At 33.2% G+C, this 26,629-nt stretch overlaps 6 protein-coding genes across 6 annotated transcripts; 1 reads left to right on the forward strand and 5 right to left on the reverse strand.

Annotated features, from left to right (window-relative positions):
• Positions 1-183: 183 nt before the first annotated feature.
• LOC148203207 (uncharacterized) lies at positions 184-1,302 on the reverse strand. Its single transcript, XM_088106521.1, has one exon. It carries the CDS (start codon positions 1,196-1,198, stop codon positions 380-382), a length of 819 nt encoding a protein of 272 aa, XP_087962647.1. The 5' UTR covers positions 1,199-1,302; the 3' UTR covers positions 184-379.
• A 4,346-nt stretch (positions 1,303-5,648) lies between these two features.
• LOC148203208 (uncharacterized) lies at positions 5,649-6,656 on the reverse strand. The gene has a single exon (XM_088106442.1). The coding sequence runs from the start codon at positions 6,614-6,616 to the stop codon at positions 5,852-5,854; it is 765 nt and encodes a 254-aa protein (XP_087962568.1). The 5' UTR covers positions 6,617-6,656; the 3' UTR covers positions 5,649-5,851.
• A 4,871-nt stretch (positions 6,657-11,527) lies between these two features.
• On the reverse strand, positions 11,528-12,749 carry LOC124836725 (uncharacterized). The gene has a single exon (XM_047311904.2). It carries the CDS (start codon positions 12,670-12,672, stop codon positions 11,782-11,784), a length of 891 nt encoding a protein of 296 aa, XP_047167860.1. The 5' UTR covers positions 12,673-12,749; the 3' UTR covers positions 11,528-11,781.
• A 1,890-nt stretch (positions 12,750-14,639) lies between these two features.
• On the reverse strand, positions 14,640-15,748 carry LOC124836715 (uncharacterized). The gene has a single exon (XM_047311893.2). The coding sequence runs from the start codon at positions 15,729-15,731 to the stop codon at positions 14,832-14,834; it is 900 nt and encodes a 299-aa protein (XP_047167849.2). The 5' UTR covers positions 15,732-15,748; the 3' UTR covers positions 14,640-14,831.
• A 3,954-nt stretch (positions 15,749-19,702) lies between these two features.
• LOC148203209 (uncharacterized) lies at positions 19,703-20,969 on the reverse strand. Its single transcript, XM_088106526.1, has one exon. The coding sequence runs from the start codon at positions 20,804-20,806 to the stop codon at positions 19,898-19,900; it is 909 nt and encodes a 302-aa protein (XP_087962652.1). The 5' UTR covers positions 20,807-20,969; the 3' UTR covers positions 19,703-19,897.
• Positions 20,970-22,706: 1,737 nt separating this feature from the next.
• Positions 22,707-25,467, forward strand: LOC124831425 (uncharacterized). Its single transcript, XM_088105748.1, has 2 exons — positions 22,707-24,295; positions 25,213-25,467. Exon 1 carries the CDS (start codon positions 22,736-22,738, stop codon positions 24,287-24,289), a length of 1,554 nt encoding a protein of 517 aa, XP_087961874.1. The 5' UTR covers positions 22,707-22,735; the 3' UTR covers positions 24,290-24,295; positions 25,213-25,467.
• Positions 25,468-26,629: the final 1,162 nt, after the last annotated feature.

Genomic DNA, 26,629 nt, shown 5'->3' on the forward strand with positions numbered 1-26,629 from the left:
AGTATCAAACTATTTTTTCCTATAGTTAAACTATACTTTAAAGTATAGTTTAACTATTGAAAAAAATAGTTTGAAAGTAAATACAATCATTTGACAACCCACTATGTTTTTTTTAATGAATTTTGTATTTGTAAAGAAAAAAGAAAAGGTGACTAATAATATCAAATAAATATAAAAAAAAAGTGTCAAAATATCATTCTCGATTATCTATGAGATTAACAAAATGATAAACTTCTTAAAATTAAATAGTAGCCATTACAAAAGGTTTATGTAAAGTAAAGTAAATTGATACATTCACAACCCACTTTATTGTACACCAACCTAATGGGAAACGACGTTTTTGAGACCATAACAACTAGTTCATAACCCTTATTCTTGTTCAGGACATAGAGCTCATCCTATGCATATTCATACGCACGCGATGGCCAGAAACATATGTTGTTTCTTGTCTAGGAGTGATACTGGCAATCCTGTCCACGTCAGAAACATCAAACTCTCCGCCACCATCCTTCGGCGAACGTCGAGCGGGGCTGTTTTTAACAAGTGGAACCGTACTTGCCTCAATCGCACTTCGCATCTTCTTTGTCATGCTCGAAATCACATGGTTCGTATAATCCGTTGTAAGCTTCATGGGTCCTTCCACTTCAACATTCAACCCTCCTTCTCCCACATTATCGTCATTCTTTATTTTCACTTTTACGTGCATGGTCTCTTCGCCAACAATGAAATCGTGCGTGGCCTGCATTCTCACCACCTCATCATCATCATAATCCTTCTTCTTCTTCAGAGTGAAACACCCTCCGCAACCACTATCACCACAAATGTAACGAACCACTTCTGTCTCTGGTAAAGGCGGCGCACAGTATTTCTCCTTAAGCGAATCATAGGAGCCCCCGAATAAGGTGTTCATGTAATTGCATAAAATGCCATACCTCTGGTTTCTCGTGACTCGCAGACTCAGATTAGCGAAAGATCCTTTACCACTGTCCTCGGAGAGGTCGATGTAGACGGCGTTTACACTACCAGAGTAAATCTCTTGGGTTACGTTGATGGTTACGAGGGTGCTACCGAGGGAGTATGTGATTTCCGAAGACAACCCGGTGGTTCCACCCTCATAGTTGTACTTCAGCCTTTTGGTGTTGACTTCCAACGGAAAACGGGTAGATTTGAGCCTCACAACACTCTTATTTCCTTCCATTGCCTCTCAAATGTTTATCACTATTTTTATCTCGTCTGCTCTCACTCTAATCCTGCATCTTCATTTATAGGTAAAACTGAACCTACCCACAGATTCCAACTAACAGTTAAAAGAATGCAAAGAATTATATATGTTAAAAGAGCCAGGAGCATATTTAATCCTACAACTAGAAAAATGTTATCCAGCATCTTTCTTTTTTTTATTATTATTTTTTTATCAGCATCTAGCATATTTTTGTGGTCTGATATTCTTCCAGTATAGAGAATTTTACTGTTTTTCTAAAAATTCCAAAACATCATTTAAAGCTTTTGTTTTTCATCCGTTTTTATCTAAATTTAATTTTTAGTATAAATTGAATCAATTATTTTTGTAAATTATAACTGTAAGTTAAATCATTTTTTTTTACTAAAATGAAATTTCGTTTTCCTAAATAGTAAATGAAATTGATAAGAACTACAAATATAGAGAATGAAAAACAAACATAATTAAAGGGTATAGAGCGTTTATTCTCATCCCACGTACCTCTTTCATGTTTGTTCCGTTCCTTGATTTGATCTTACTATTCCTTTTTTTTTTCAGTCTTTCTTTTTACGTTTCATTGTTCTTAACCGCTTTTGATAAAAACTATTCTTACGCACTATGGACAACTTTCCCTCCGTTCCACTCATGGTTCTTCCAAGATATTCTAAGTAATCCAGAAAGAGAATTTCGATTCAAAATTTAGTAATTTTAAGTCAGTGTGATGAAGTGTTTTCACTTGGTCATAGTTGTTTGGTATTTATAGAGACTTTTTAAAACTTAAGTAGGGTAAATCTATGGCTTTGGAAAACAAATCCCTCAAGGGAAAGATTCGAACTAATAGAAAACAGACTTTCAAGTAATTTGATAACCAAATATCGTTTTTCGAAACGCAGTGAATGTATTATTAAGTCGACCTAGGCGATATAGGAGTTGGCCTTGATTCATTATTTAGAACTTAGAACGTCTAAGATTACTATAACAGACCCAATCAAAATTTGAACAAACTCAAATGCAAACAGTATCTTGTGAAGGAAAAAGAAGGTCAATACGAGGAGATTCCTCTAAATATATGAGAACACGATGATCAACTTGCATATGAGGTTGCCTTAATTAGTTGAGAAACATAATAACTCAACGTTGTATAGCAAAAAGCAAATGTTTGTACGAATATTAGTTAAATAAATGTCTTTGACACTCAAACGGGTTATCCAACTTTTCATTAATGCACAATGTGCAAGATTGATTAATACAAGCATGCAAGCTAATATGACACTATTATAGAGTAGGTCAAGACAATACTTTCTTCATTGGAGACAATGTTCTTGTTAAAAAGTTTATAACGAGAACATTTCTTTTTCTTGTTTTTTTTCTCATTACATGGTTTATCAAATACATAATAGCTAGCTATGATACCATAGGAACTTTTCAAAGCCTCAAAGTACCAACTGCTGAACATTTTCTTCATGACGATGACAATATTTGTGATGTTCCATAGACTTTCCATGAAACTAAGAGATGAAAGCTGAAAATTTTATTTCTGCATGTGGAAAAGCGTATGTACAAGAGAAGAAGAGATACAGATATACAAGGAACAGAAAAAAAAAAAAACCTTTAAAACAAAATAAAAAAAAGGTCAGGGCGCTAAGCCTCAGGAATTAGCGCTGAGCGACTGGAATCATGATTGAAAGATTGTTATTTTGAGAATAACACTCTTTCACTTCCTCTCTTCAACCTAAATTTACATCCGCGAAATATGATAGCATTGTTATAATCGCCTTTAGCGTATCCAGCGGCGCTTAAAACCGCAGAGATGTTTTGCTGACCGCTCATGTTCATGACCGGAACATTGTCATTGTTTTGGTTCCCAAACTCCATGTCCTTTCCCTTGACATCATCAAACATCTTCAACAACTCCCCTTTCGGATGTTTCCGAGGTTTTTCAATCTCGACACTCAAATCCCCGTCACCGCCGTTACTGCGAATCTTTGCCACAACAGAGACACCATGAGAACTACACGAAGCTACGAAACAGTGCTTCACTGTGATAATGTAAGGAAGCTCTTCATCACCATTAAGGAAGAACATTAAGGTTTTAGATTATATAGAGTATCAATCCCTTATGTTAATTGGACTTTGTATCTTCATAATAAAACTTCTCTTAATAAACCCATCAATAACATACAACTCTTTCACCTAAACGAGTGTCTATTGTCAAATGAAAAGTGGTTTTATAATGATGTCACTGAAATAAAATATCCAAAATTACTATAATTTTAGTATTTCAAAAAATAAAAGAAAATGATATTTTAAATTTGCAACACAATATTAAATTTTTTATTTATTTCCAAATATTTTTGAAAAAAATGTGTGTATTTACAAAAAATAAAATGAATGTATATTAATTACTTCAATAACTAACATATTTATTGTTTTTATTATGTATATAAACAAATTTAAAATGTAATTTTGAAATTAAGGAGGTCCTTTTTGAATGACAATTTGTTATATGTTTGAGATAATTCCATTAAACAAAGCAAGGCAATAGAGAACTGGAGACGAATTTAAAGAGAATATTTTTTTAGATAAATAGATATTAATTTTATTAAATATTATAAATAACTAAAATATTAAATCACACATTACTTTTCCAAACCATAAAATAACTTTAGAAAGCTCAAATTTCAATCCACCATACATTTTTTTTATCTCTTATTAAACAGTTCTATGAAATATATAGTTTGACTTAGCTCCTCTCAGTCAATAAAAGGTTGATAGATATATGGACCAATATATCCTAATGAACATTTATAAATAGTTTACACCTACTATTATAAATGTTTATAATCATAGTTTTATTTTTCTGATTATTTTCATACGGTAAATTGATACTTTGAAACCCATTTTAATAACTTCTCATATCAGGCCATATGAGAAGAGTAAGTACAATTTTTATTTATCATACAATATTTTTTCTTTTTATTTCTCAATTCTTATTATATCATATTATAAACTTACAACTTTATTTTCTCCTGTATATATTAAACAGTATCTAAGTTCTCTGGGAGTCATACGATTTCTTAGGAGTGATACTATCAACCGTCATACGCATACGCACGCGACCCTCAGGAACATCAACACCACCCTTGGGCGAATGTTGAGCGGGTTGTTTCTAACACGTTGAACCGTACTTGCCTCAATGGGACTTCGCATAATAAGGTGTAATTGCATACAATGCCGTACCTCTTGTTTCTCGTGACTTGCAGGCTCAGATTAGCGAAAGAACCGTTACCACTGTCCTCGGAGAGGTCGATGTAGACGGCGTATACACGACCAGAACAAATCTCTTGGGTTACGTTGATAGTTACGAGGGTGTTACCGAGGGAGTATGTGATTTCCGAGGAGAACCCGGTGTGGTTCCACCCTCATAGTTGTATTTCAGCCTTTTGGTGTTGACTTCCAATGGAAAACCTGTAGAGTTGAGCCTCACAACACTCTTATTTCCTTACATTGCCTCTCAAATGTTTCACTCTCTTTGTCGTGTTCTCTCCATCTAATCCTGCATCTTCATTTTATTTATAGGTAAAACTGAGGGTTTTGCAACAAACTAGTCATATGCAACAAATTAGACATATTTGTCTAGAATATTACATAAATGGGTAATTGTTGACCAAATATGAAGTCGTGAGGGCCAAAACGACTTCAAATGAAGAAGTCGTGTCCCCCTCCATGACTTCATACTGTTCATTTGGTTCCCTGCATAACTTTACACGGTTCATTTTGAATGTTTTGAAGTCGTGTTTAATAAACACAACTTGACCTATTTACGTAAATAATGGTATATTAGGAATTTATCATCCATAAAAGCACATAAGGAAAAGATAAAATAAAGATTAATGGTTTTTTTTTCACTTGCTGATTTTTAAAAATACCAAAAGAATGTATATTTACATGCATGTTTTGAAAAGATTTACTTTTGAGGATGAAGAGATTTAGTCTATTGTATTTTATCTAGTTAGTTCTGTTAGTTTAGTTTGTTGGGTAGTATAGTTATGTTTTTTTCTCTTACTTGTATATTGGCACATCTGTAAACATAACACAGTTACACGTTTCTTTCACAATGTATCATGTTTTCTTTTTTCATCCTTCTTAATCCTTCCTTCCTTTTACTATATACATCATCAATAAAATACAATATCATATGATATAATGCTTACTATCATTACAACAGACCTAATAAAAATATTAAGATCCCTCTTTTCATTAACAGATTTCTAATTAGCACTCCAAGTTTTTTTTTTCTCTATTTAAATTTTCATGATGATGTAAATTTCCCTACTATATCTTAAAGTTTGATCCATATGAAAGCTTTATACAAAAGAAAATTTCAAATAACAAGTTCAGAAAATTTACATTCATAAAAGACCATATATCAAATAAATAAAAATTATGTTTTATTTTATAAACTGTTTTAAATTTTAATTTTATTTTCTCATTGATAAAAATATAATTCTATAAATAGTTGACACTGTTATATTTTTTTCTATATCATAATTTTATTTTTTTCTAAATATCTCCACACGGTATTTAGAAATTATTTAAAAGTTTAAAAAGTAACACTGATCTAATGACAAGTCATGGTTTGGGTTCATAACTCCTTACGCGAGACATTGTCAATTTTACACGACTGTCAATTTCTCGGCTACCATCCTTAGACGAATGCTGAACGGTGCCGTTTTTAGCAAGTGAAACCGTACTTGTCTCAATCGCACTTAGCATCTTCTTCCTCATTCCGGAAACCACATGGTTCACATAATCCTTTGTAAGCTTCACCGGTCCTTCCACTTCAACATTCAACCCTTCTTCTTCTCTTCCTTTATCGTCATTCTTTATTTTCACTTTCATGTGCATGGTCTCTTCGCCAACCATGAAATCGTGCGTCGCCTGCACTCTTACTACCGTACCATACTCCTCCTTCTTCTTCTCCAGAGTGAAACACCCTCCGAAACCATTTTCACCGCAAATATAATGAACCATTTCTCTCTCCGGTAATGGTGGAGCACAGTAATTCTCCTTAACCGAATTATAGGATCCCCCGAATAAGGTGTTCATGTAATTGCATAAAATGCCGTACCTCTTGTTTCTCGTGACTCGCATGCTCAGTTTAGCGAAAGAACCCTTACCAGTGTCCTCGGAGATGTCGACGTACACGGTTTTTACACGACCGGAGCAAATCTCTTGGGTTATGTTGATAGTTACGACGGTGTCACCGAGGGAGTATGTGGTTTCCGAAGAGAACCCGGTGGTTCCATCCTGGGCGTTGTATTTCAGTGTTTTGGTGTTGACTTCCAACGGAAAACGGGTAGATTTGAGCCTCACAACACTCTTATTTCCTTGCATATTGCCTCTGAAATGTTTATCACTATCTTTATCATGTTCTCTCCATGTAATGCTGCATCTTCATTTATAGGTAAAATTGAACCCACGAACAGATTCCAAGCGTTAAAAGAAAGCAAAGAATTATATGTTAAAAGAGACGTGAAGAGCATCTTTAATCGTAGAACAAGAAAATGTTATCCAGCATCGTTTTGTGGCCTGATGTTCTTCCACTACACGTACTGAGAATTTTACTGTTTTTTTTTTAAATTCTATATCATCATTTAAAGTGTTTTTTTATCCGTTTTTAGTGAATTTGGCAAGATAATATGCTAATATTTAAATTTAATTTCTAGTATAAATTGAATAAATTATTTTATATAAATTATAACTATAAGTAAAATAACTTATTTTTTACTAAAATGAAATTTCTTTTTCCTAAATAGTATATTGATAAGAAAAATAAATATAGAGAATAAAACAAAACATAATTAAAGGAAATATAATTTATTCTCATCCCACTACCTCTTTCATGTTTATTCTGTTCCTTGATCCTGCTATTTCTTATTTTTTTTCTTGTCTTTCTAATCATATTTTGTTTCCACAGGATTCAAACACATTCTATTTCTTGATGTTCGGGTTTGTCTATCAGTCAATCTCTAATTTGTTTATTTTCCACCATATTCTCCTCGTTCCAAATCACTCCATTGATACATTGATACATTGATACATGGAGAGTCTATTTTGATGTTTAAGTTGATAACAATCTAAATTTAAAAGTATTCTAATATAAGAAATATACTCATCGACTTCTAGGATGGTAAAAAAATTCACGTTCGCGAATATTTGCGGATCAAATCCGCGACGGATAGTTAAAACCCGCGGATATTTACTACCCGCAACCCGCGGGTAGCGGATATTTTAATATCCGCTTATAAACGGGTCGGGTGCGGGTATTATACTATCCATACCCGCGGATACCCGAAAAAATAAAAATAAAAATTTAATTTATATTTTATTATGTTAAATTTAATTAAAATTAACATTAATTTATATTTTACAAGATTAAATTTAATGAAAATTGAATTTAAATTTAAATTAAATTAAATTTATATTATATTTTATATATTTTTTGTAGTTCTATTTAAATTATTTTAATAACTTATTAAAATATATTTTTTTAAAATATTTGCGGGTATCCGCGGGTTTTAAAATATCCGCGGATATTTTTTAAGCGGGTATTCATGCGGCGTTAAAAAGTTAACGGTGCAGCTGTCTCGCTGGCCAAAACTTAATGTACTGTCCACTTCTTCATTTGCGTGGCACGTTGAGAAAAATAACGTGTCAATTTTGAATTTAAAAAATGTTGATGAGGTGGAAATGTTATGACGCAAGCACATCAGCAGTAAGGAGGAAGAATCCCCAAATCGCGAAACCTCCAACCAGACTAGAAAACAAAACACAACCGCGACTCATTTGCATCAACCATCAAATTCCATCAAACCAGAATCGCGCTTTCATCACAAGCTGCTGCGTCGCCAACACCATGCCAGCCTCCATGTTCGTCTCCATGGTGCAACCTCGTCCTCCACCATCTTCATTAACCTACAAAGGAAACCAAGTTGAAACCCAATCGAGACCAGCGTTCCTTTACGCGAAACAAAACCCTAATCGTGTCTCGTACTTGTAAAAGAACATAACCAAGTCTCGTGTAGTTCGTCTCTTACGCCACCATGTCATCGCAAGCTTCGCTACAGCCATCGCAAGAGTTCATCCTGCCAATGTGAGCTTCAAGCCATCAATTTGCAGAAATCCCTTCGCGGCACAGGCAAGCAACTTTTCCCTTTGCAATTCTGAAACCCTAATTTGGGTAGAAAAGGCTGCCACATGTCAAGCCTTCATTGGCATGTTCATCCCGAGTCAACTCCTTTTCTTTTAACTCTATGTCAAAACATTTCCACCTCATCAACTTTTTTTTCAAAATTTCAAAATTGACATGTCATTTTTCCTGAACGTGCCACGCAAATGAAGAAGTGGACAACTCATTAAGTTTTGGTCAGGGGGTCGCTACACCGTTAACTTTTTAGTGCCATAAGCAAAAAGAACTAACTTGAACAGTTTTTACACAAATTTGGACATTTTTAAATTTATTTTAAAAGGTAGGATCACTTTGAACAAACGTCCTGATTCGAGGGACCAAAATAGGTATTAAGCCTAGAGAAAAAGAATGATTAATGTTGTCATGTAAATAAAAGGAAATTAAAAGTGATATTAAAATTTGGTAACTCTACTTGCTTATTTCTTCGGACACAAATAATAAATGAATAATTTTACTTCCATTTACTCTTTTGTTCCTTCTTCTCTATCACTTTTTCATTTCCTATACTCCAACTACCTTTTTCTTTTTACCTTTTCTTCTCTTCTTCTCTAAGATTTTTATTTAGCTCAAAAAGAGGTGTTCCCTTTCCCTTACAAATTAGGTCTTCCTAAAGGGAAGAAGTTTAGGATCTTGGACGTGATTCCAACATCATAAACTACAAAAAATGGTCAAAATTATTCGAGTAAATTAACTAGATCTCTTTTCTTTCATTTATTTTATTTTTTTAATTTTATTTATTCTATTTTTTATTCTTTTTTAAATTCTCTCCATTTTTATTTATATCATATTTTTATTTATCTGAATGAAATTGGATGTCGACACTATTACGTCTCACGTACAAATAAATGTAACGAAAAATCTCAGTGTCAAAGTATAGTTTAACTATTGAAGAAAATTGTTTGATACCAAACATAATCATTTGACAACCCACTGTATTTTTTTAATGAACTTTTGTATTTGTAAATAAAAAAAGAGGTGACTGTTTGGGTAAATAGGATTAAAAATTATATCTTCATATTTTAAACCTCTCCACTTAGTTTAGATTATTTTTATTCTTCCAATATCCTATATATTGAATCTTCTCTTGTAAAGTCCGAATCTGAGCGCTGGCGATTTGCTAAAGATATTGCGACACTGGGGTTAGTTTTTTAGTTAAACCAATCGATTATTACAGTTAAGTTTTAGATGTCTAATAAATGCAATTATCTATTCCTTACCCACTAGTGCAGTCAAGGAAAAAGACGACAACGGTTCCGCAACCGAGGCATTGCCTCAGTTTTGAACCGAGTCAAAAAAATTCAGATTATGCCTCGGTTTCCAGACAACTGAGGCAATAAAGTGTTTTTAATTTTTTAATCTCAACCGAGATCGTTTCCTCGTTATGTTCTATTTTTCTATGCTCTTTTTAATCTAACCCGAGTCTAGAATTCTTGTTCAAACATAGCAAGAAAGAAGCTCGTTACCATTGGCAACTAAAATATAAAGATAACATACTGAAAAGGAAAACCATCCACATATGAAACTTGGTGCTGAGTTCTCACTATTCAATGAAAAGTATGAAGCCACAAACTTAACAAATAAAGTACATATAAATAGAACCTATGATTGTGCTGGAAAAAAGAAGGAAAGAAGATATGAATGACATAAGGAAGAAAACAGACAGAAACACAATTTTGAGACAAAAAAAAACAATATGTGGCTTGATTATCACGAACCAATGGCACCCAAACTCCATCAACGCGTTCTCACTACCAAATCCTCTGATTATCACGAACCAGTGGCACCCAAACTCCAACCTGCACTAACAACCCAAATTTTCAACCCCAATCAGAAGCCCCTGACGGAGGTGCAATCGGAGCTCTCCAATAGGCTTCAAATATGGACGCTGGCCAAGACGCGGGCGGAGACGTAGCTCCAGAGGGCGGTAGGAGAGAGAACGGTGGTGAGGGAGATCGAGGAGCGGCGGCTAGGCTCGCCGACACGCGCTGCACCTTCGGCGGAGGAGATCTTGTTTGCCACCGACAACTTCTCCGAGCGGCTGAGGTTGAAGTCCGGCGGAGATTGGAGCAATGTTTACCGAGGACGCTTCAACCACTCCATCAAGATGCTCCCTTTCTTTCTTTCTCTTCTTTCCTAGCGAGCAATCAGAAGCCGCAGAGCAAACTAAGAAGTAGAACCCCCAAATCCATTTCGTCATCCAATTGCAGAGTCACTATCTTGACCGATTAATCGGTGGAACCAAGGTTTTAAACGGTGGAAAAGAGGAATGAACAAAGGGAAACAGGTTTAATCGATAGAAAAGTGGTTTTATGGTCGCTAAGGCTGAAGAAAGGCAAAATATGGAAGAAGAATGTTGGATCTGTGAAGGAAACTAGACTTACAGTGCGGAGGAGAGGTGGATCTGTGATGGAGGTTGGCGATGAGGAGATGCGCTCTCGAGAGAGAAACTGGCACGCGAGGTGGATCTGTGATGGAGGTGCTAGGTTTTTGGGGAAAAGTTTCCTCCCAGAGGCTAGGTTTTCTTGGCTTTAAGGCTATGTTTCCTACAGTCCAAGCCCATATGTCTCGGTCCATCTGCCAACCGAGTTAGTATCTTTGCCACGTGAGGTTTATGCCTCGGTTCACCCTGACAACCGAAGCGGTATTCTTTTTAGACACCAGTTGCTTAACAACCGAGGTATATACTATTTTAAAAATTACGAGACTACCACCGCGTTTTGATACGCTTCGGTTCCAGAAAAACTGAAGCGTAATGTGCAAGTTAAAAATGCGATTTTTTACTAGTGACCTTATCTCTATATTTATAGGTTTTGAAGTGGACTTTTGATTAAGATTTGTCCAATCACGGTCGTAAGTATGTTTTTACCTTACTAATCGAATTGTGAAATCTTTAATGTGTGAGGTACTTAAACGGTTACAAATTTGGTTGGTGACCGTTTGACTAACTTTGTTTTGAAATTCTCATAGTTGACTTTCTGTGTGATTGACTCTCCGAGTGAAATAGATAAATCGGTCTATAAAAAATGTCAAAATATCATTTTCAATTCTCTATTAGATTAACAAAATGATAAACTTCTTAAGATTAAGTAGTAGCCATTACAAAATGTTTATGTAAAGTAAAGTAAATTGACACATTCACAACCCCACTTTTTATTACACCAACCTAAAAACAATCTAATTAACATCAGGTTTTGAGTAGGAATGGGAAATGACATTTTTTAGACCATACTAACTAGTTCACAACCCTTATTCTTGTTCACGACATACTGCCCTTGCTTTGTGTATACGTACGGGGATCCACAGGAACATGTTAATATTCTTCTAAAGGAGCGGAATTGAAAACCCCCGCATATATATGCACGCGATCGTCAGAAACATCAACCTCTTCGCCACCACCCTTCGGCGAACGTTGAGCAGGGCTGTTTCTAACACGTGGTTGAGCAGGGCTGTTTCTAACACGTGGTTGAGCGGAGCTGTTTCTAACAAGTGGTTCAGCAGGGCTGTTTCTAACAAATGATTGAGCGGGGCTGTTTCTAACAAGTGGAACCGTACTTGCCTCAGTACTTGCCTCAATCGCACTTCGCATCTTCCTCGTCATGTTCGAAACCACATGGTTCATATAATCCGTTGTAAGCTTCATCGGTCCTTCTACTTCAACATTCAACCCTTCTTCTCTCACACCATCATTATTTTTTATTTTCACTTTCACGTGCATGGTCTCTTCGCCAACTATGAAATCGTGAGTAGCCTGCATTTTTATCACCGCACCATCTTCCTTCTTCTTTTCTAGAATGAAACACCCTCCGCAACCACTATCATGACAAATGTAACGAATCACTTCTCTATCTGGTAAAGGTGGCGCGCAGTAATTCTCCTTGAACGAATCATAGGAGCCCCCGAATAAGGTGTTCATGTAATTGCATAAAATTCCGTACTTGTTGTTTCTCGTGACTTGCAGGCTCAGATTAGCGAAAGAATCCTTACCACTGACCTCGGAGAGATCGATGTACACAGCTTTCACACGACCGGAACAAATCTCTTGAGTTATGTTGATAGTTACGAGGGTGATACCGAGGGAGTATGTGATTTCCGAAGAGAACCCGGTGGTTCCACCCTCATAGTTGTATTTCAGCCTTTTGGTGTTGACTTCCAACGGAAAACCGGTGGATTTGAGCCTCACAACACTCTTATTTCCTTGCATTGCCTATCACTATTTTTTTATCTCGTCTGCTCTCATTCTAATCCTCTCTTCCTGCATCTTCATTTATAGGTAAAACTGAACTTACGCACAGACCAATGCAAAGAAGCATATTTAACAGTACAGCTTGAAAACGTTATCCAGAATCTTTTTGTGGTCCAATATTTCCACTATACTTAGTGAGAATTTTTATTGTTTCTTATAAATTTTAAAACATCATTTAAATTTTTTTATTATCTGTTTTTAGTCAATTTCGCAAGATAGTATTTGAATATTTAAATTTAATTTTTATTACACAAATTGAAGCAATTGTTTTATATAAATTATGATTATAAATAAAAGTAAATTGAAGCAATATTGCCTCTGAAATGTTTATCACTGTCTTTATCGTCTGCTCTAACTCTAATCCCGCATCTTCATTTATAGGTAAAACTGAACTTACGATTCCAACTAAGCGTTAAAAGAATGCAAAGAATTATATGTTAAAAGAGCCACAAGGAGCATATTTAATCCTTACAACTAGAAAAATGTTATCCAGCATATTTTTATTTTTATTTATTAATTTTTTATCAGCATCTAGCATATTTTTGTGGTCTGATATGCTTCCATATACGTACTGAGAATTTTACTATTTTATTTTTTAAATTCTAAAACATCATTTAAAGCTTTCGTGTCCGCTTTTAGTGAATTTGACAAGATAATTTGTTAATATTTAAATTTATTTTTTTGTATAAATTGAATCAATTATTTTTATAAATTATAACTATAAGGAAAATACTTTTTTTTTACTAAAATGAAATTTCTTCTTCCTAAATAGTAAATGAAATTGATAAGAAATACAAATATAGAGAATGAAAAAACAAACATAATTAAAGGGTATAGCATTTATTCTCATCCCACTTACCTCTTTCATGTTTGTTCCATTCCTTGATTTGATATTACTATTCCTTCTTCTTTTTTTTCAGACTTTCTTGTTACGTTTAATTGTTCTTAACCGCTTTTGATAAAAACTGTTCTTAGGCACTATGGACAACTTTCCCTCCGCTCCACTCATGGCTATTCCAATAATAATTCTTAGAATGAAAGTGCAAATAAAGATATTCTACGTAATCCAGAAAGAGAATTCCGATTCAAAATTTAGTAATTTTAAGTCTGTGTGATGAAGTGTTTTCACTTGGTCATAGTTGTCTGGTATTTATAGAGAGACTTTTTTAAAATTAAGTAGGGTAAATCGATGGCTTTGGAAAATAAATCCCTCAAGGGAAAGATTCAAACTACTAGAAAACAGACTTTAAAAACTAGTAATTTGATAACCAAATATCGTTTTTTGAAACTCAGTGAATCTATTACTATGTTGGTCTAAGTCGACCTAGGCGATCTAGGAGTTGGCCTTGATTCATTATTTAGAACTTAGAACGTCTAAGATTACTATAACAGACCCAATCAAAATTTGAACAAACTCAAATGCAAACATTATCTCTTGTGAAGGAAAAAGGAGGTCAATACGAGGAGATTCCTCTAAATATATGAGAACATGATGATCAACTTGCATATGAGGTTGCCTTAATTAGTTGAGAAACATAATAACTCAACGTTGTATAGCAAAAAGCCAATGTTTGTACGAATATTAGTTAAATAAATGTCTTTGACACTCAAACGGGTTATCCAACTTTTCATTAATGCACAATGTGCAAGATTGATTAATACAAGCATGCAAGCTAATATGACACTATTACAGAGTAGGTCAAGACAATACTTTCTTCATTGGAGACAATGTTCTTGTTAAAAAGTTTATAACGAGAACATTTCTTTTTCTTGTTTTTTTTTCTCATTACATGGTTTATCAAATACATAATAGCTAGCTATGATACCATCTTAGGAACTTTTCAAAGCCTCAAAGTACCAACTGCTGAACATTTTCTTCATGACGATGATAGTATCTGTGATGTTCCATAGACTTTCCATGAAACTAAGAGATGAAAGCTGAAAATTTTATTTCTGCATGTGGAAAAGCGTATGTACAAGAGAAGAAGAGATACAGATATACAAGGAACAGAAACAAAAAAAAAACCTTTAAAACAAAATAAAAAAAAGGTCATGGCGCTAAGCCTCAGGAATTAGCGCTGAGCGGCTGGAATTGTCATTTTGAGAATAACACTCTTTCACTTCCTCCTCTTCAACCTAAATTTACATCCGCGAAATATGATAGCATTGTTATAATCGCCTTTAGTGTATCCAGCGGCGCTTAAAACCGCAGAGATGTTTTGCTGACCGCTCATGTTCATGACCGGAACATTGCCATTGTTTTGGTTCCCAAACTCCATCTCCTTTCCCTTGACATCATCAAACATCTTCAACAACTCCCCTTTCGGATGTTTCCGAGGTTTTTCAATCTCGACACTCAAATCCCCATCACCGCCGTTACTGCGAATCTTTGCCACAACAGAGACACCATGAGAACTACACGAAGCTACGAAACAGTGCTTCACTGTGATAATGTAAGGAAGCTCTTCATCATCATCACATCTCTTTTCCCTTAAAAGGATAACAAGACCCTTTCGATCAGTGTCGCCTCCGTATAAGAAGAAGGAGGACTTCAGAACCCCACCTTGTGCCACAGGGACTTTTCTCTCCGGAAGTTGCTGTGTGCTTCTAGGTCCGTCCAGAGAAACATTTGCCAACAGAAGACCATTTTCGACAGTGATGTTTATCTTAAAATCAAAATCGCCCTTTGCATGGCTTGATGTGTGGTCATGAATTACGATGAATACCTCTTCATCATGATTATTGCGTGTGATTTTGGTGAGCTCGAGTTCACAGCTTGTCCTTCCAAATAAACAGTATTCTGCACTCCAATTGTTTATAACTTCAGACAATTTGCGGTTCCTGGTTTTACGAAAAAGAACCTCTGAATAATTGTCCAGGGGAAAACTTTCAGAGTAATTGTTGCTACTGGGAACGTTTCCCATGATGGATTCACTCAAATTAATCACAATGGTGAATAATGGTAATACGAATGCTTTCTTATAAATAGGACGCACTTTAAGAGAAAACAAAATCATTTCCCTTGGAAGGAAGCGTTCATCTTCCGCAATGGCTGCTTTTGAATTTGAATATAGAATAGAACCATTTCTAAAAAAATTTCAATTAGGAAATCCTTTTGTATTTAAATTGTTTATAGTATTCTTATGATAAGAGAAAAGAGGGTGAGTATATGTTGGATGGAAATTATTACTTACAAATGAATTATGTTAATTCGCATTTTAATTATATTGATGTTTTATTTAAAATAAATTAAAATTTAATATTGCTTTTTATCTTTGTTTATTATATGATAGTAAGAGAATTGAATATATACTTATTATGCATCATACTATAATTACACAGTAACGAAATAAAAATATATTATTTATATAATAAAAGAATACATAAATATCTCAAAAGAATAGATTATTCATTTACTTAAATAATAAAAGTTAAACAAAGAGACACAACAATCAAATGGTTGAGAAGAAATTACCAGTTAGATATGGTCAGGATATTTAAAGAATACATAAATTGAAGTAGTTCTGCTTATTATTGTTATAAATTATAGATAATAATATCTACCCATTTTTATTACATCCTCTTGTCTTTCTCATTTTTAATTTCTAAATTAAATAAATTTTATCTTTTAAAAAATTATTAAATACCAGCAAAACATATTTATTTGGTGGGAAAAGAAAAACACCTAATAAAATAATAGAAAGAAAAGTGGCGAGATTCCGTGTTCTGTGGCTTAGCTTACTCACAATAGTTACTTTTATTCCTTATTCTCAGTGCACATAAATTCCTTACATTAATTTGTATGAAGTGATTAATATTAATCTTTGCGGATATGGTGACGCACAAACACATAGCATCATCAACTTATCTAAGCTTACGATTTTTTTTTATTTGGTGACATCTTGAGATTAGGTTTCACCAAGTGATACACGCATTGAAATTAAAATTATAGTTTTGGAAAAATTGCATTATTTACATTTTCAGTTTTAAAAGCCGCTTGCAATTTGAAAGAAATATTTACTTTTTCATGTTTTTTAATAAAATAATATTTTAGTTTTGTAAGAATTTTAGTGAATAATATTTACATCCATTTATGTTTTGATAAAGTGGCATATTTTTTTCTCAAAACTTAAGATATCAGTAAGTTTTCAGACATAAAAAATCTTATAATCAGTACAGTAAAATAATAGTGTCAATCAAAAGTTGATGTAGCATCGACGCTAATTAGCCAAAGCATTGAATTTGTATGTACTTTGGCGATTCTAAAACCTTAGACTTGTGTTCGTTTTTGAAGGTTGATTTTAAGTAGCAATAAGTTAATGTCAATTCATCATTGTTTTTTAAATTGACTTTTTAATTGAAATTATTTAGTATCAATCAAGCCTAGCTACGTTGATTTCCTTTAATTTATTTTTAAGTTTATCTAATTTTAGGTTAATTACTTTTAATATTAATTTAATTTGTATTTGCTTGAATAATGATATAATTTAAAAATAAAAACTTATGAGACAATGCATTACTTTTCAAGAATGTAAAATATAAACGAAAAATAAATAAATTATAGATCATGAAAGAGCTAATTGTAAATGAAAGACATGAATTTAAATGAAAGAGATGATGATAACACGAATTAAGAAGATTAGTGTGGTAAAGAAAATAAGTGTGAATAAATGAGACGAGTGTGTAAAGATTTAACTTGAGTAAATGAGATAAGTCTCATAAAGTTTATATAGAAAATAAAGGAGGAAAAGTGTCATTAGGAAGAATTGTCATCTATACATTCAAATTAAAATAAATATATTGTTCTTTTTCTTAAAAACAACTTTCTCAAATCTTATTTATTTTTAATATTTAGTTTTTTACTTATTAAAAATAGTTAGTTATTAAAATTGGTTAAGTTTTAATACTTTGTTAAAAAAATTACAGATTTTAACTTTTCTTTATAAAAATTTATCTTTTACTTGAAATCTATTAACATAATACAAATATTTAATAAATTTTAGTAAAAATAAAAAATATATTAAAACACACCTGTTTTACATTTATTTTTTGTTAGCTTTATGTTTCTCCTTTTCTCATACATTTTTCTCTTAGGTGTGTATATTAATCCAAAGGTGTGATGGATCGTTTTTCTTTCTACATTTAAAATAAAAATTATTTTCCACACAATTATAATTTGACCATATTCAAGAAGTATTTCTTTACTCTTTACTGTTATATATATCTACTTTGTGAGAATTAGAGTTGTATGCATCATTATTGATATAAAACTCTAAACTTTAAGTAGACAAGAACTATAAAACTACATGACAATAACCATATAAATTGTGGTAAGATACATCAGTGAAGGTCGTGGGATAAGGATTGTTGGATACAAACACTTAGGTAAAATATAAAATAGGTTTATATACACATAAAATATTTATTTAAAAAAAAAAATTTAAATAATATTAGAAAGTCTGAGACATCCGTTTTAAGGAAGACAACGTTGTTATCCATCTCATTCTCCATCCGATGCCCCATTTTGGAAAACACACGATTCATGTATTATAAATTGACTTATTTCTGATTGACGTAGAACTTCCAACGACTACAGTTTCAAAATGGCAGAAGATCCCCTTCCGTATTCCTCTTTCACCTCCACGTATACTAAGATTACACTGTCGCTTCTGTACGTCTCAGTTATGGTGAAAACCAGATATCGCTTCCCCACTAAGTATGAAATGCACCTTACCACACACTCCTCACCCGTTTGATTGTTCATGTATCTATCTCTTCTTATCACTGTACACATTCAACGGCCCAGACTTGAGCCACATCACGTTAGTGTTTACGTTTGGTGTGTTTCCGTGCATCTGCATTATTGCTTCTGAAATTGTTTACTTTCTTAATGAATGTGCGTATTCTCAGTTATATAATCTTAGGTGAAAGTGATACGATCATATTCTTCGCGTTCAAAGAAAGCAAGCAAATGTGCTACGAGATAATAAGGAAGAATCAACAGAGAGAACAAAAGTTCCACTTGTGGCTTGTCAGATTGTGCGATTCGAGTTTTGTTTTACACCTGTGCCGTGCTGCATTGCAAATGGATGGAATCATAAGTAAAAGAATATTGCTCATTTGCATGATTCTAATGGAGATGTTACAGCAAATTTAGACCATGTATGTACACACAGTATAAATGGATTAAAGCGCCTCTAATATTCCATAAGTCGTTGAAATTATGGTTATAATGAGTTGAAAAACTTTTACATTAGGATCACAGTTACTGTCATAATATAGGACCAATGCTTCTTTTTTAATTTGATAAATACTCGTTTGATGTTTTCCATTTGACAAAGAATAATATGCATATCTTACATTATAACGACAAGGAAGATATTTGAATTCCAAAGTAAAATCATGTATATGCTACGAAAGAATATGAATATTAATTATATCGATGATAAAGAGTATTTGAACTTTATTCCTTTTATTTGTCCAAATTAATATCAGGATTTTTTATTTTTTATGTGAAAAAGTTTAGTATGTTGTAAACTAAATTTAGAACATGCGTCAAAGATTGAAACAGTGTTTACAGAAGTACTTAAAAACAAGGTCATCGTATTCGTAGCAGAATTCAAACCTATAATGAGTTACAAGTTTGATTAGAATATAATTGATGAACTCATGCAATTGAATAGAATATGTAAATGAGAAATTATTATTGTCTGAAATCAATATAGCCTTCGTTAATTTTCACGTTTTTCGTTTTTCATCAGCAGAAGTGAATTCAATAAAAGGTACAATTTGCACCATGACAATATATATTTATATATGTTAGTTCTTACTACAAAAACAAAACTCACCCAAAGTTACTACTACTGGAGATGACAAAGTCAGACTATACTCCTTAGTCGGTCTGTCAGTCGCTCAAAACAGTTTGTCGATATTAACAAATTTTAGAAATAAAAAATTGACAAAAAATTGGCGGACCAGTTTGTCGATATGCTTTAACCTGTTTTGTTATGGCGGCCTAACTCTTTTTGATGAACTAATGACAAATCGAAACAAAATAAACAGAGTAGCACATTTTTGTCACCTCTAATAATGGCAATAGATAATAGTTGAAACAGATTATATGACTGAAAAACACAAATATGTTGACTTAGTTTCACTGCAAGAAAACGTTGAAATTACCAACTCAGGGGCATCTCGTCAGAGTACCAACGGCTTCTTCATAAAATTCACAGTCCTGAAATATGAGAGAACTGTTATAATTGCCTTCAGTCCATCCACTCGAGCTTATAAGTGACGTGATGTTTTGCTTGCCGCTAATGGTGTAAAAGGCCGGAACAGCATCTGAACTATTGTTCTTTCCCCCAAAGCTAATGGCAGGGACATTATTACCATTACTTTTGTTGGAAAGCTCCATCGGAAAATCAGAAGTAGTAGGATTAGGGCACCACCCTTTTCCTTTAACATCATCAATCATGCTCAACAACTCACGTTTGGACTGCATGTAAGGCTTTTCAATCTCAAAACTCAAACCTCCATCACTCCGATCACTGCGAATCTTCGCCTGAAGAGAGACACCATGAGAACACCACGCAGAAACAAAATAGTGCTTCACAGTCATCATGTAAGGAAGCTCCTTATCGTTATCTCTTCTCTTTGCCCTTAAAACGACAATAAGACCCTTTCGGTCATTGTCACGTCCGTATAAGAAGGAGGAGGATTTGAAAACCCCACCTTGCGCCATAGGGGTTTTCCTCTCGGGAAGTTGCTGCAGGTATCTGGGTCCGTTTAGAGTAAGATTTGCTAAAACAAGACCTTCTTCCACTCTCATGTCCATATGAAAATCAACGTCGTCCTTGCCATTGTTTGATACATGGTCACAGATATCGATGGATATCTCTTCTTCACGCTTGCTGCGGTTGGTTTTGGTCAACTCGTATTCGCAGCTTCTCTTTCCAAATGAGTAATAATCAGCTTTCCAAGTGTCCTCAACTTCATGCCCTTTGCGGTTCTTAGTTCTGCGTAATACAGCCACGGAAGAATCGCCCAGAGGAAATCGCTCCGAGTAATCGCAGCTACCGTGACAATTTCCCATGATGGAAACTTTGTCTGTGTATTGGAACTCTGTGTTATGTGGCTATGGATGCACTTACACAATGCCAAAATAAACACGTTGTAGCGTCCATCTTCAGCAAAGGTTACTTTTGGATGAAGGTTCTTTGACAAACCCTAGAGAGTTTAATAGAGACAGCGAGATAGAAAAGTAATGATATTAAATGGAGAATGTTATTCTCTTATATGTGGCTTGTTTTATTCTTTATAATAACATTTTCGTTTGATGCCAAACATCATTCCTTATTCTGAGTGTGGCATCTTTTGGAATAAAGGATCTATCGTGATGCACAAGCTATTGCACCATGATGTAAAAGCTTATCCTACAGAAAATTAATTATTAGGTATATTGACGATTTCGTTAGTCTCCATCTTTGAATGTGTCATAGCTATATCAATGGCAAACCTATGAAGTCTCACATGCATGTTCAGAAGGGAAATAAAAAACATTTAAGAAAAAATTTATCTTTAAATGTTGGTACAATTAAATAATGTCTATTATTTTTCTCAATAAGCATCAATTAGTGTTTTTAAGAAAATTTGTTTTAGATTATCATCTAATCATAAGTCGGCATATAATTATTTTAAAAGTTATAACAATGTTTAGTTTTGTGATATGACACTAAAATTTATTAGGGTGAAGGGTGCAGTATGCAATATCCAGAAAAAATTCTCTGTTTTTGCTCTATGAATCTCAACAATACCTTGTTCAGTTATGACTAAGTAATTAATACAAAGATGTAAGATTTCTAGGTACACCAAGATTACCAAAAGCACCCCTTGATACATCAATTACCAGTCACTGGTTGGCTATTCAGAATATGTATGGTCCAATTAACTCCTTTAGGCCAGAAAGCTTTTAGAATTTCACTACTTTTAAAAAGAGTTACCATGTTCAAAATTGTATGATTCTTCTTTTCAAAAATGTGATTTTACTTAGGTGTGTATATTGTAGTCAATTGTTTCTTTATTCCTTGTTCATCACAAAATTAATAAATTCTTCTAAATTGTATTCTCCAGCACAATAACTTGATTAGAGTTCATGTTTATTTTTCATTTAGAGTTTTGAAACTTTTAAAGACTGAAAAATTCAGATCTTCATACATCAGAGTGATGGATCCACATAGGTCTGTATGCACGAGCTTCCTTGCTTTCCATGATTTTGCTTTTTGAAATGGTTCTGATGTTGTTTACCAATGACATATTCTTCACATATTTGAGAAGAAGTTTATATTTGTGGGAGTCCTGTCACCATATTCTTTACTTCCAATGTCTTTAAACCTCCAAAATTTAAATGCCAATACCAAAAATGCCAAAGGGAAACTTTGCAAATCATCAATTGAAAGTTTCTCTACTACACAAGCCTTCTCAATGAAAAAAACTACAAAATTGAAGTTGAATACGAACACTATGCCTAAAAATAAAATTATGCATTTAGGTTAGAGAATAATATTGATTTAATGGCTGATATGCTTACTAGAAAGATGATTTCTTCAGCTTTTGTCTTTTTTTTTGTTTCTTCTTATAAAATGGTTAAATTTAAAAATAAAAACTATAAATATGATTATTTTAATTTTAAAAAAATTATTTAAAGGGTGAATTTGTAAAACAAATATGACACTAAAAATGAGAATCTCCTTTAGCTATCGAGATATATGTATTTGACGTTACGTATAAAAAAAATATTTTCAAGCTTATAAAAAAAATTAATTTTAATAAATTTCAATTACCAATTCTACAAAAAATTAAAAATTAATTAATTTTTAAGTAAATTACTTGATTATAAAATTTATCAAACATCTCAATTTATAGAAACAACATCTTTTAAATAATTATATGATAATTTAATTAATCACTATACAAAAGGCCGGAACAGCATCGCCTCCTCTTTCTCTCTAGCCTTAACCTAACAATGTCACTCTCAATAACAAAGTTAAGGTTCTGTATTTCTTTTTCCATTTCCAAGTTCTCTCCTTTTCTTCCAAACCCTTCTTCTATCTCTTCCTTTCGCTTACAGTATCACTCTCAGCCTCCTTCAGTTGATGTTCACGACGTCGTCTCCCAATTTCATCGCATGTTCCATATGCGCCCTGTTCCTCCCATTAACCAATTTCAGCAGATCTTGGGATCTCTTACAAAGATGAAACACTATTCTACAACTATTTTCCTTTTTAAGCAAATGGAGCTCAAAGGAATTCAGGGTAATCTTGTCATTCTCAACATCGTCATCAATTGTTTGTGCCACTTAAGCCAAATGCCATTCTCTTTCTCTATTCTTGCCAAGATTCTCAAACTGGGTTATCATCCAAGTGTCATAACCTTAACTACCCTCATGAAAGGTCTCTGTCTTAATAGTGAGGTCAAGAAAGCACTGACCTTTCATGACAAAGCAGTAACACATGGATTTCGATTTGACCGCGTTAGTTACGGGACTTTGATCAATGGCTTGTGCAAGGTAGGAGAAACCGAAGCTGCCATCAAGTTGCTCAGAATAATAGAAGGCGGATTATGTAAGTCTAATGTTGTAATGTACGCCACTATCATTGACTCTCTGTTCAAAGATAATCTTGCAAAAGAGGCTTATAATTTGGTTATTAAAATGATATCAAATAACATCATGCCTAACGCTTATATCTATACTATAATGATCGATGCTTTATGTAAGGAAGGAAAGATAAAAGAAGCTAAGAATGTGTTAGGTGTGATGGTGAAAGCTTGTGTGAAACCTACTAGTGTTACACTTAACATTTTAATAGATTGGTATTCCTTGGTTAACGAGATGAAAAGTGCTAAACACATATTTAATGTTATGACCCAAATTGGAGTAACTCATCAGGTTCGCAGCTACAATATCATGATTAATGGATTATTGAAGAGTAAAAGAGAGGATGAGGCCATGAATATCTTTCAGGAAATGCATAAAAGGAACATGGTTCCTAACACAGTGACTTACACTACTCTTATAGATGGTTTATGCAAATCTGGGAAAATAAGTTATGTTTGGGATCTTATTGATGAGATGCATGATAGAAATCAACAACCAGATGTAATCACTTACAATTGCTTGATACATGCTTTGTGCAAAAACTATCATCTAGACAAGGCATTTGAATTATTCAAGACAATGATGGAAAAGGGAATTCAGCCGAGTATGTACACCTGGAATATACTTATTGATGGAATGTGCAAAGGGGGAAGACTTGAGGAGGCACAAGAGACCTTTCAAGATCTTTTAATTAAAGGGTACCGTTTAAATGTATTTTGTTATAGTACTATGATCAATGGTCTTTGTAAAAAGGGTTTGATTGATGAGGCATTAACCTTATGGTCCAAAATGAAAGACAATGGTTGCTTACCTGATGCAGTAACTTTCGAAATAATGATTAGGGCCCTCTTCGAAAAGGATGAGATTGATAAGGCAGAGACATTTGTTCGTGAAATGATATTTAGAGGCTTGTTGACATGATGAAAGGTGAAACCTCATTTCTGTATTAAGTTAAATTTGTGTAGTCCTACATAACCTACTTGAATGGTTGCTATATGTTGTATCTGTTTGATGGAAGAAGTGTGACCTTTCTGCAATTGATGCTTGTCTTGCTACATATGGGATGTGAAGAGTTGAAAAATTTTTATTTTGTGCTCGACATTTTCACTGCTATAGAACTTCTGTGTTTTTTTTTTCATTGCATTGTCTGTCAAGAACAAAACCGTGATTTCCCTCCATAAACTCTAATGGCTTTTTTTTTTTAAGTTCATTTAACTTTTTAGAGGTTCTCTACCACTTAAGGTAATTGAGAAAGTTTACTATCATACTATATATTACCTTATTGATATTGATATAACTCATTACAAGTTTTAAATTGTGTAAATAACCTTCAATCCATTGAAAGAGAGGGCCCACTAGTAAATCAATGTAATTGAAATTTTGGATATTTTGTTATCAAGTTGTAGCATATGCCATGACTCTTTCTGGTGTTTGCTGCAGCATCCTGTCTCTTGAATATTTTACCTTAACTTCAACAAATTCTACAATATCACACCCTCCTTCGTGTGTGTATGATTACAAAATAGTTGAGTTGTTATCACTTAAGTTATGAGGTGCCTCCAATTGATAGTTTCATAAGAAAACTGCAATTAACTTAACATTGTATCGTAACAAGCAGTAAACGGTGGCATTTTAAAGATACAGTTCTTTGTGGGATTATAATATGCATAAGAACATTCTGAACACAAATGGAATTCATTTGCAACTATATCAAAATCAGAAAATTATTATCATAGAAATTTATTGTTGATTTGTATGCGATAACTTCTCCCTTCTTTACTTCTTGCTTCCTACTTCTTTCCTTTTTTGCTTTTCAATTTCTGAAAATTTTAGGTGATCTGCAGTGAAACTATAACGGTCACCTGATAGATCCTGGGAGACTGGGACTTCATCAGAAGTGTGAAATTGTCTGCTATGTTACTGTCCCATGTATATTCTAGATATGTTTTTTTTTATGCTTCTTGCATCTATGGTTTACATCTATTATGATTGCCTATATGTTGCTGTCTTGTATAACTCATTGTGTTTTATGACTTCAATTCACATGGTGTGAATAAACATTGTCAAATCTGTTGCAGAGACTTAAAACCAGTCGCAATATTCATTCACTAAATTCTTGGAATGCAGATAAGTTCATTTAATCGCACATATGAACAAAATAAAATTGCTTAGCAGAGCAAATAGTTCATTTATGCATACATCAACGTTCCACGGATAAACTTCAAATTTTATTACCAAACTTTGTTATGTCATATTCAATTGAGCTTTTTGACACAAGTTATCCATTCATTACAAGTCCACGATCCACCAGTGGGTAAAGAAGAAAAATTATATTTTTAATTCAAAGTACAATTTTAATCTTGTTTAATTTTTTTTATGTGCCATGCCCAATTCATCTATATAGCTCAAAGGTTAATGACGTTTTGATAAGAACATTGGTCTAATAATTGGATCCATAGTCTTATAGTTTTATCTATTCATAACTCAATTATATCTAGCTATCTTTTCTAAATGTCATAGCAATAGAATAAAGACATATATAATCAATTCACAACAATTTTTTACCGTAAATTTTTGTATAATATTATATGGAATTAAACTCAGTAAAATTGTAATTAGTTCTTGTCTTTAATAATTTAAAAAATAAATAGATTTAATCACTCTCACTTAACTTAATAATAGTAAATGGTAAGATTTAAATAAAATTCACTTCTTAACATATTATTTAAATTTGATTTAAACTTGAGTGGGTATGTTAACACTGATCGATTTCTGAGTGAAGAAGAGAGACAGAGAGGTTCCATTAATCCTCCATGGGAAACACTCAAACTACCAATTACTCTGAGCAGTTTCCTTTGAGCAACTCAGCAGTGATCTTCCTCCCCAAATGTAAAAGAATATTTGTGATAGATATTCCATATTACTTTGCCAATGTAAAAGAATATTTGTTTATTATAAAAGGAGCATCGATCAATCAGCTTATAATTTTCATTTGGACCACTAATAAGAAACGGACTTGAAATAGTATTTTTGTTATTAATATACATTCTTATTCTAATCATGTTTTCATGTTTGAAGTTAGTCAACCAGGTCACGACGTTGTCAATTTAATAAATTTGATTTAGTTTCTAAATACATAAAAGTACGAATTGGTCCAAACTTTATGATTTTGAAAAGTACAGTTTAGTATTATGTTCGTCCTAAAAATTACAAATAGTAGAAATAGTCTCACATTTTTTTATCAGCAATAATTAATAATAA

This window comes from Vigna umbellata, chromosome 2, assembly GCF_029865625.1.
Source record: "Vigna umbellata cultivar VRB3 chromosome 2, Vumbellata_1.0, whole genome shotgun sequence".
NCBI lineage: Eukaryota > Viridiplantae > Streptophyta > Magnoliopsida > Fabales > Fabaceae > Vigna > Vigna umbellata.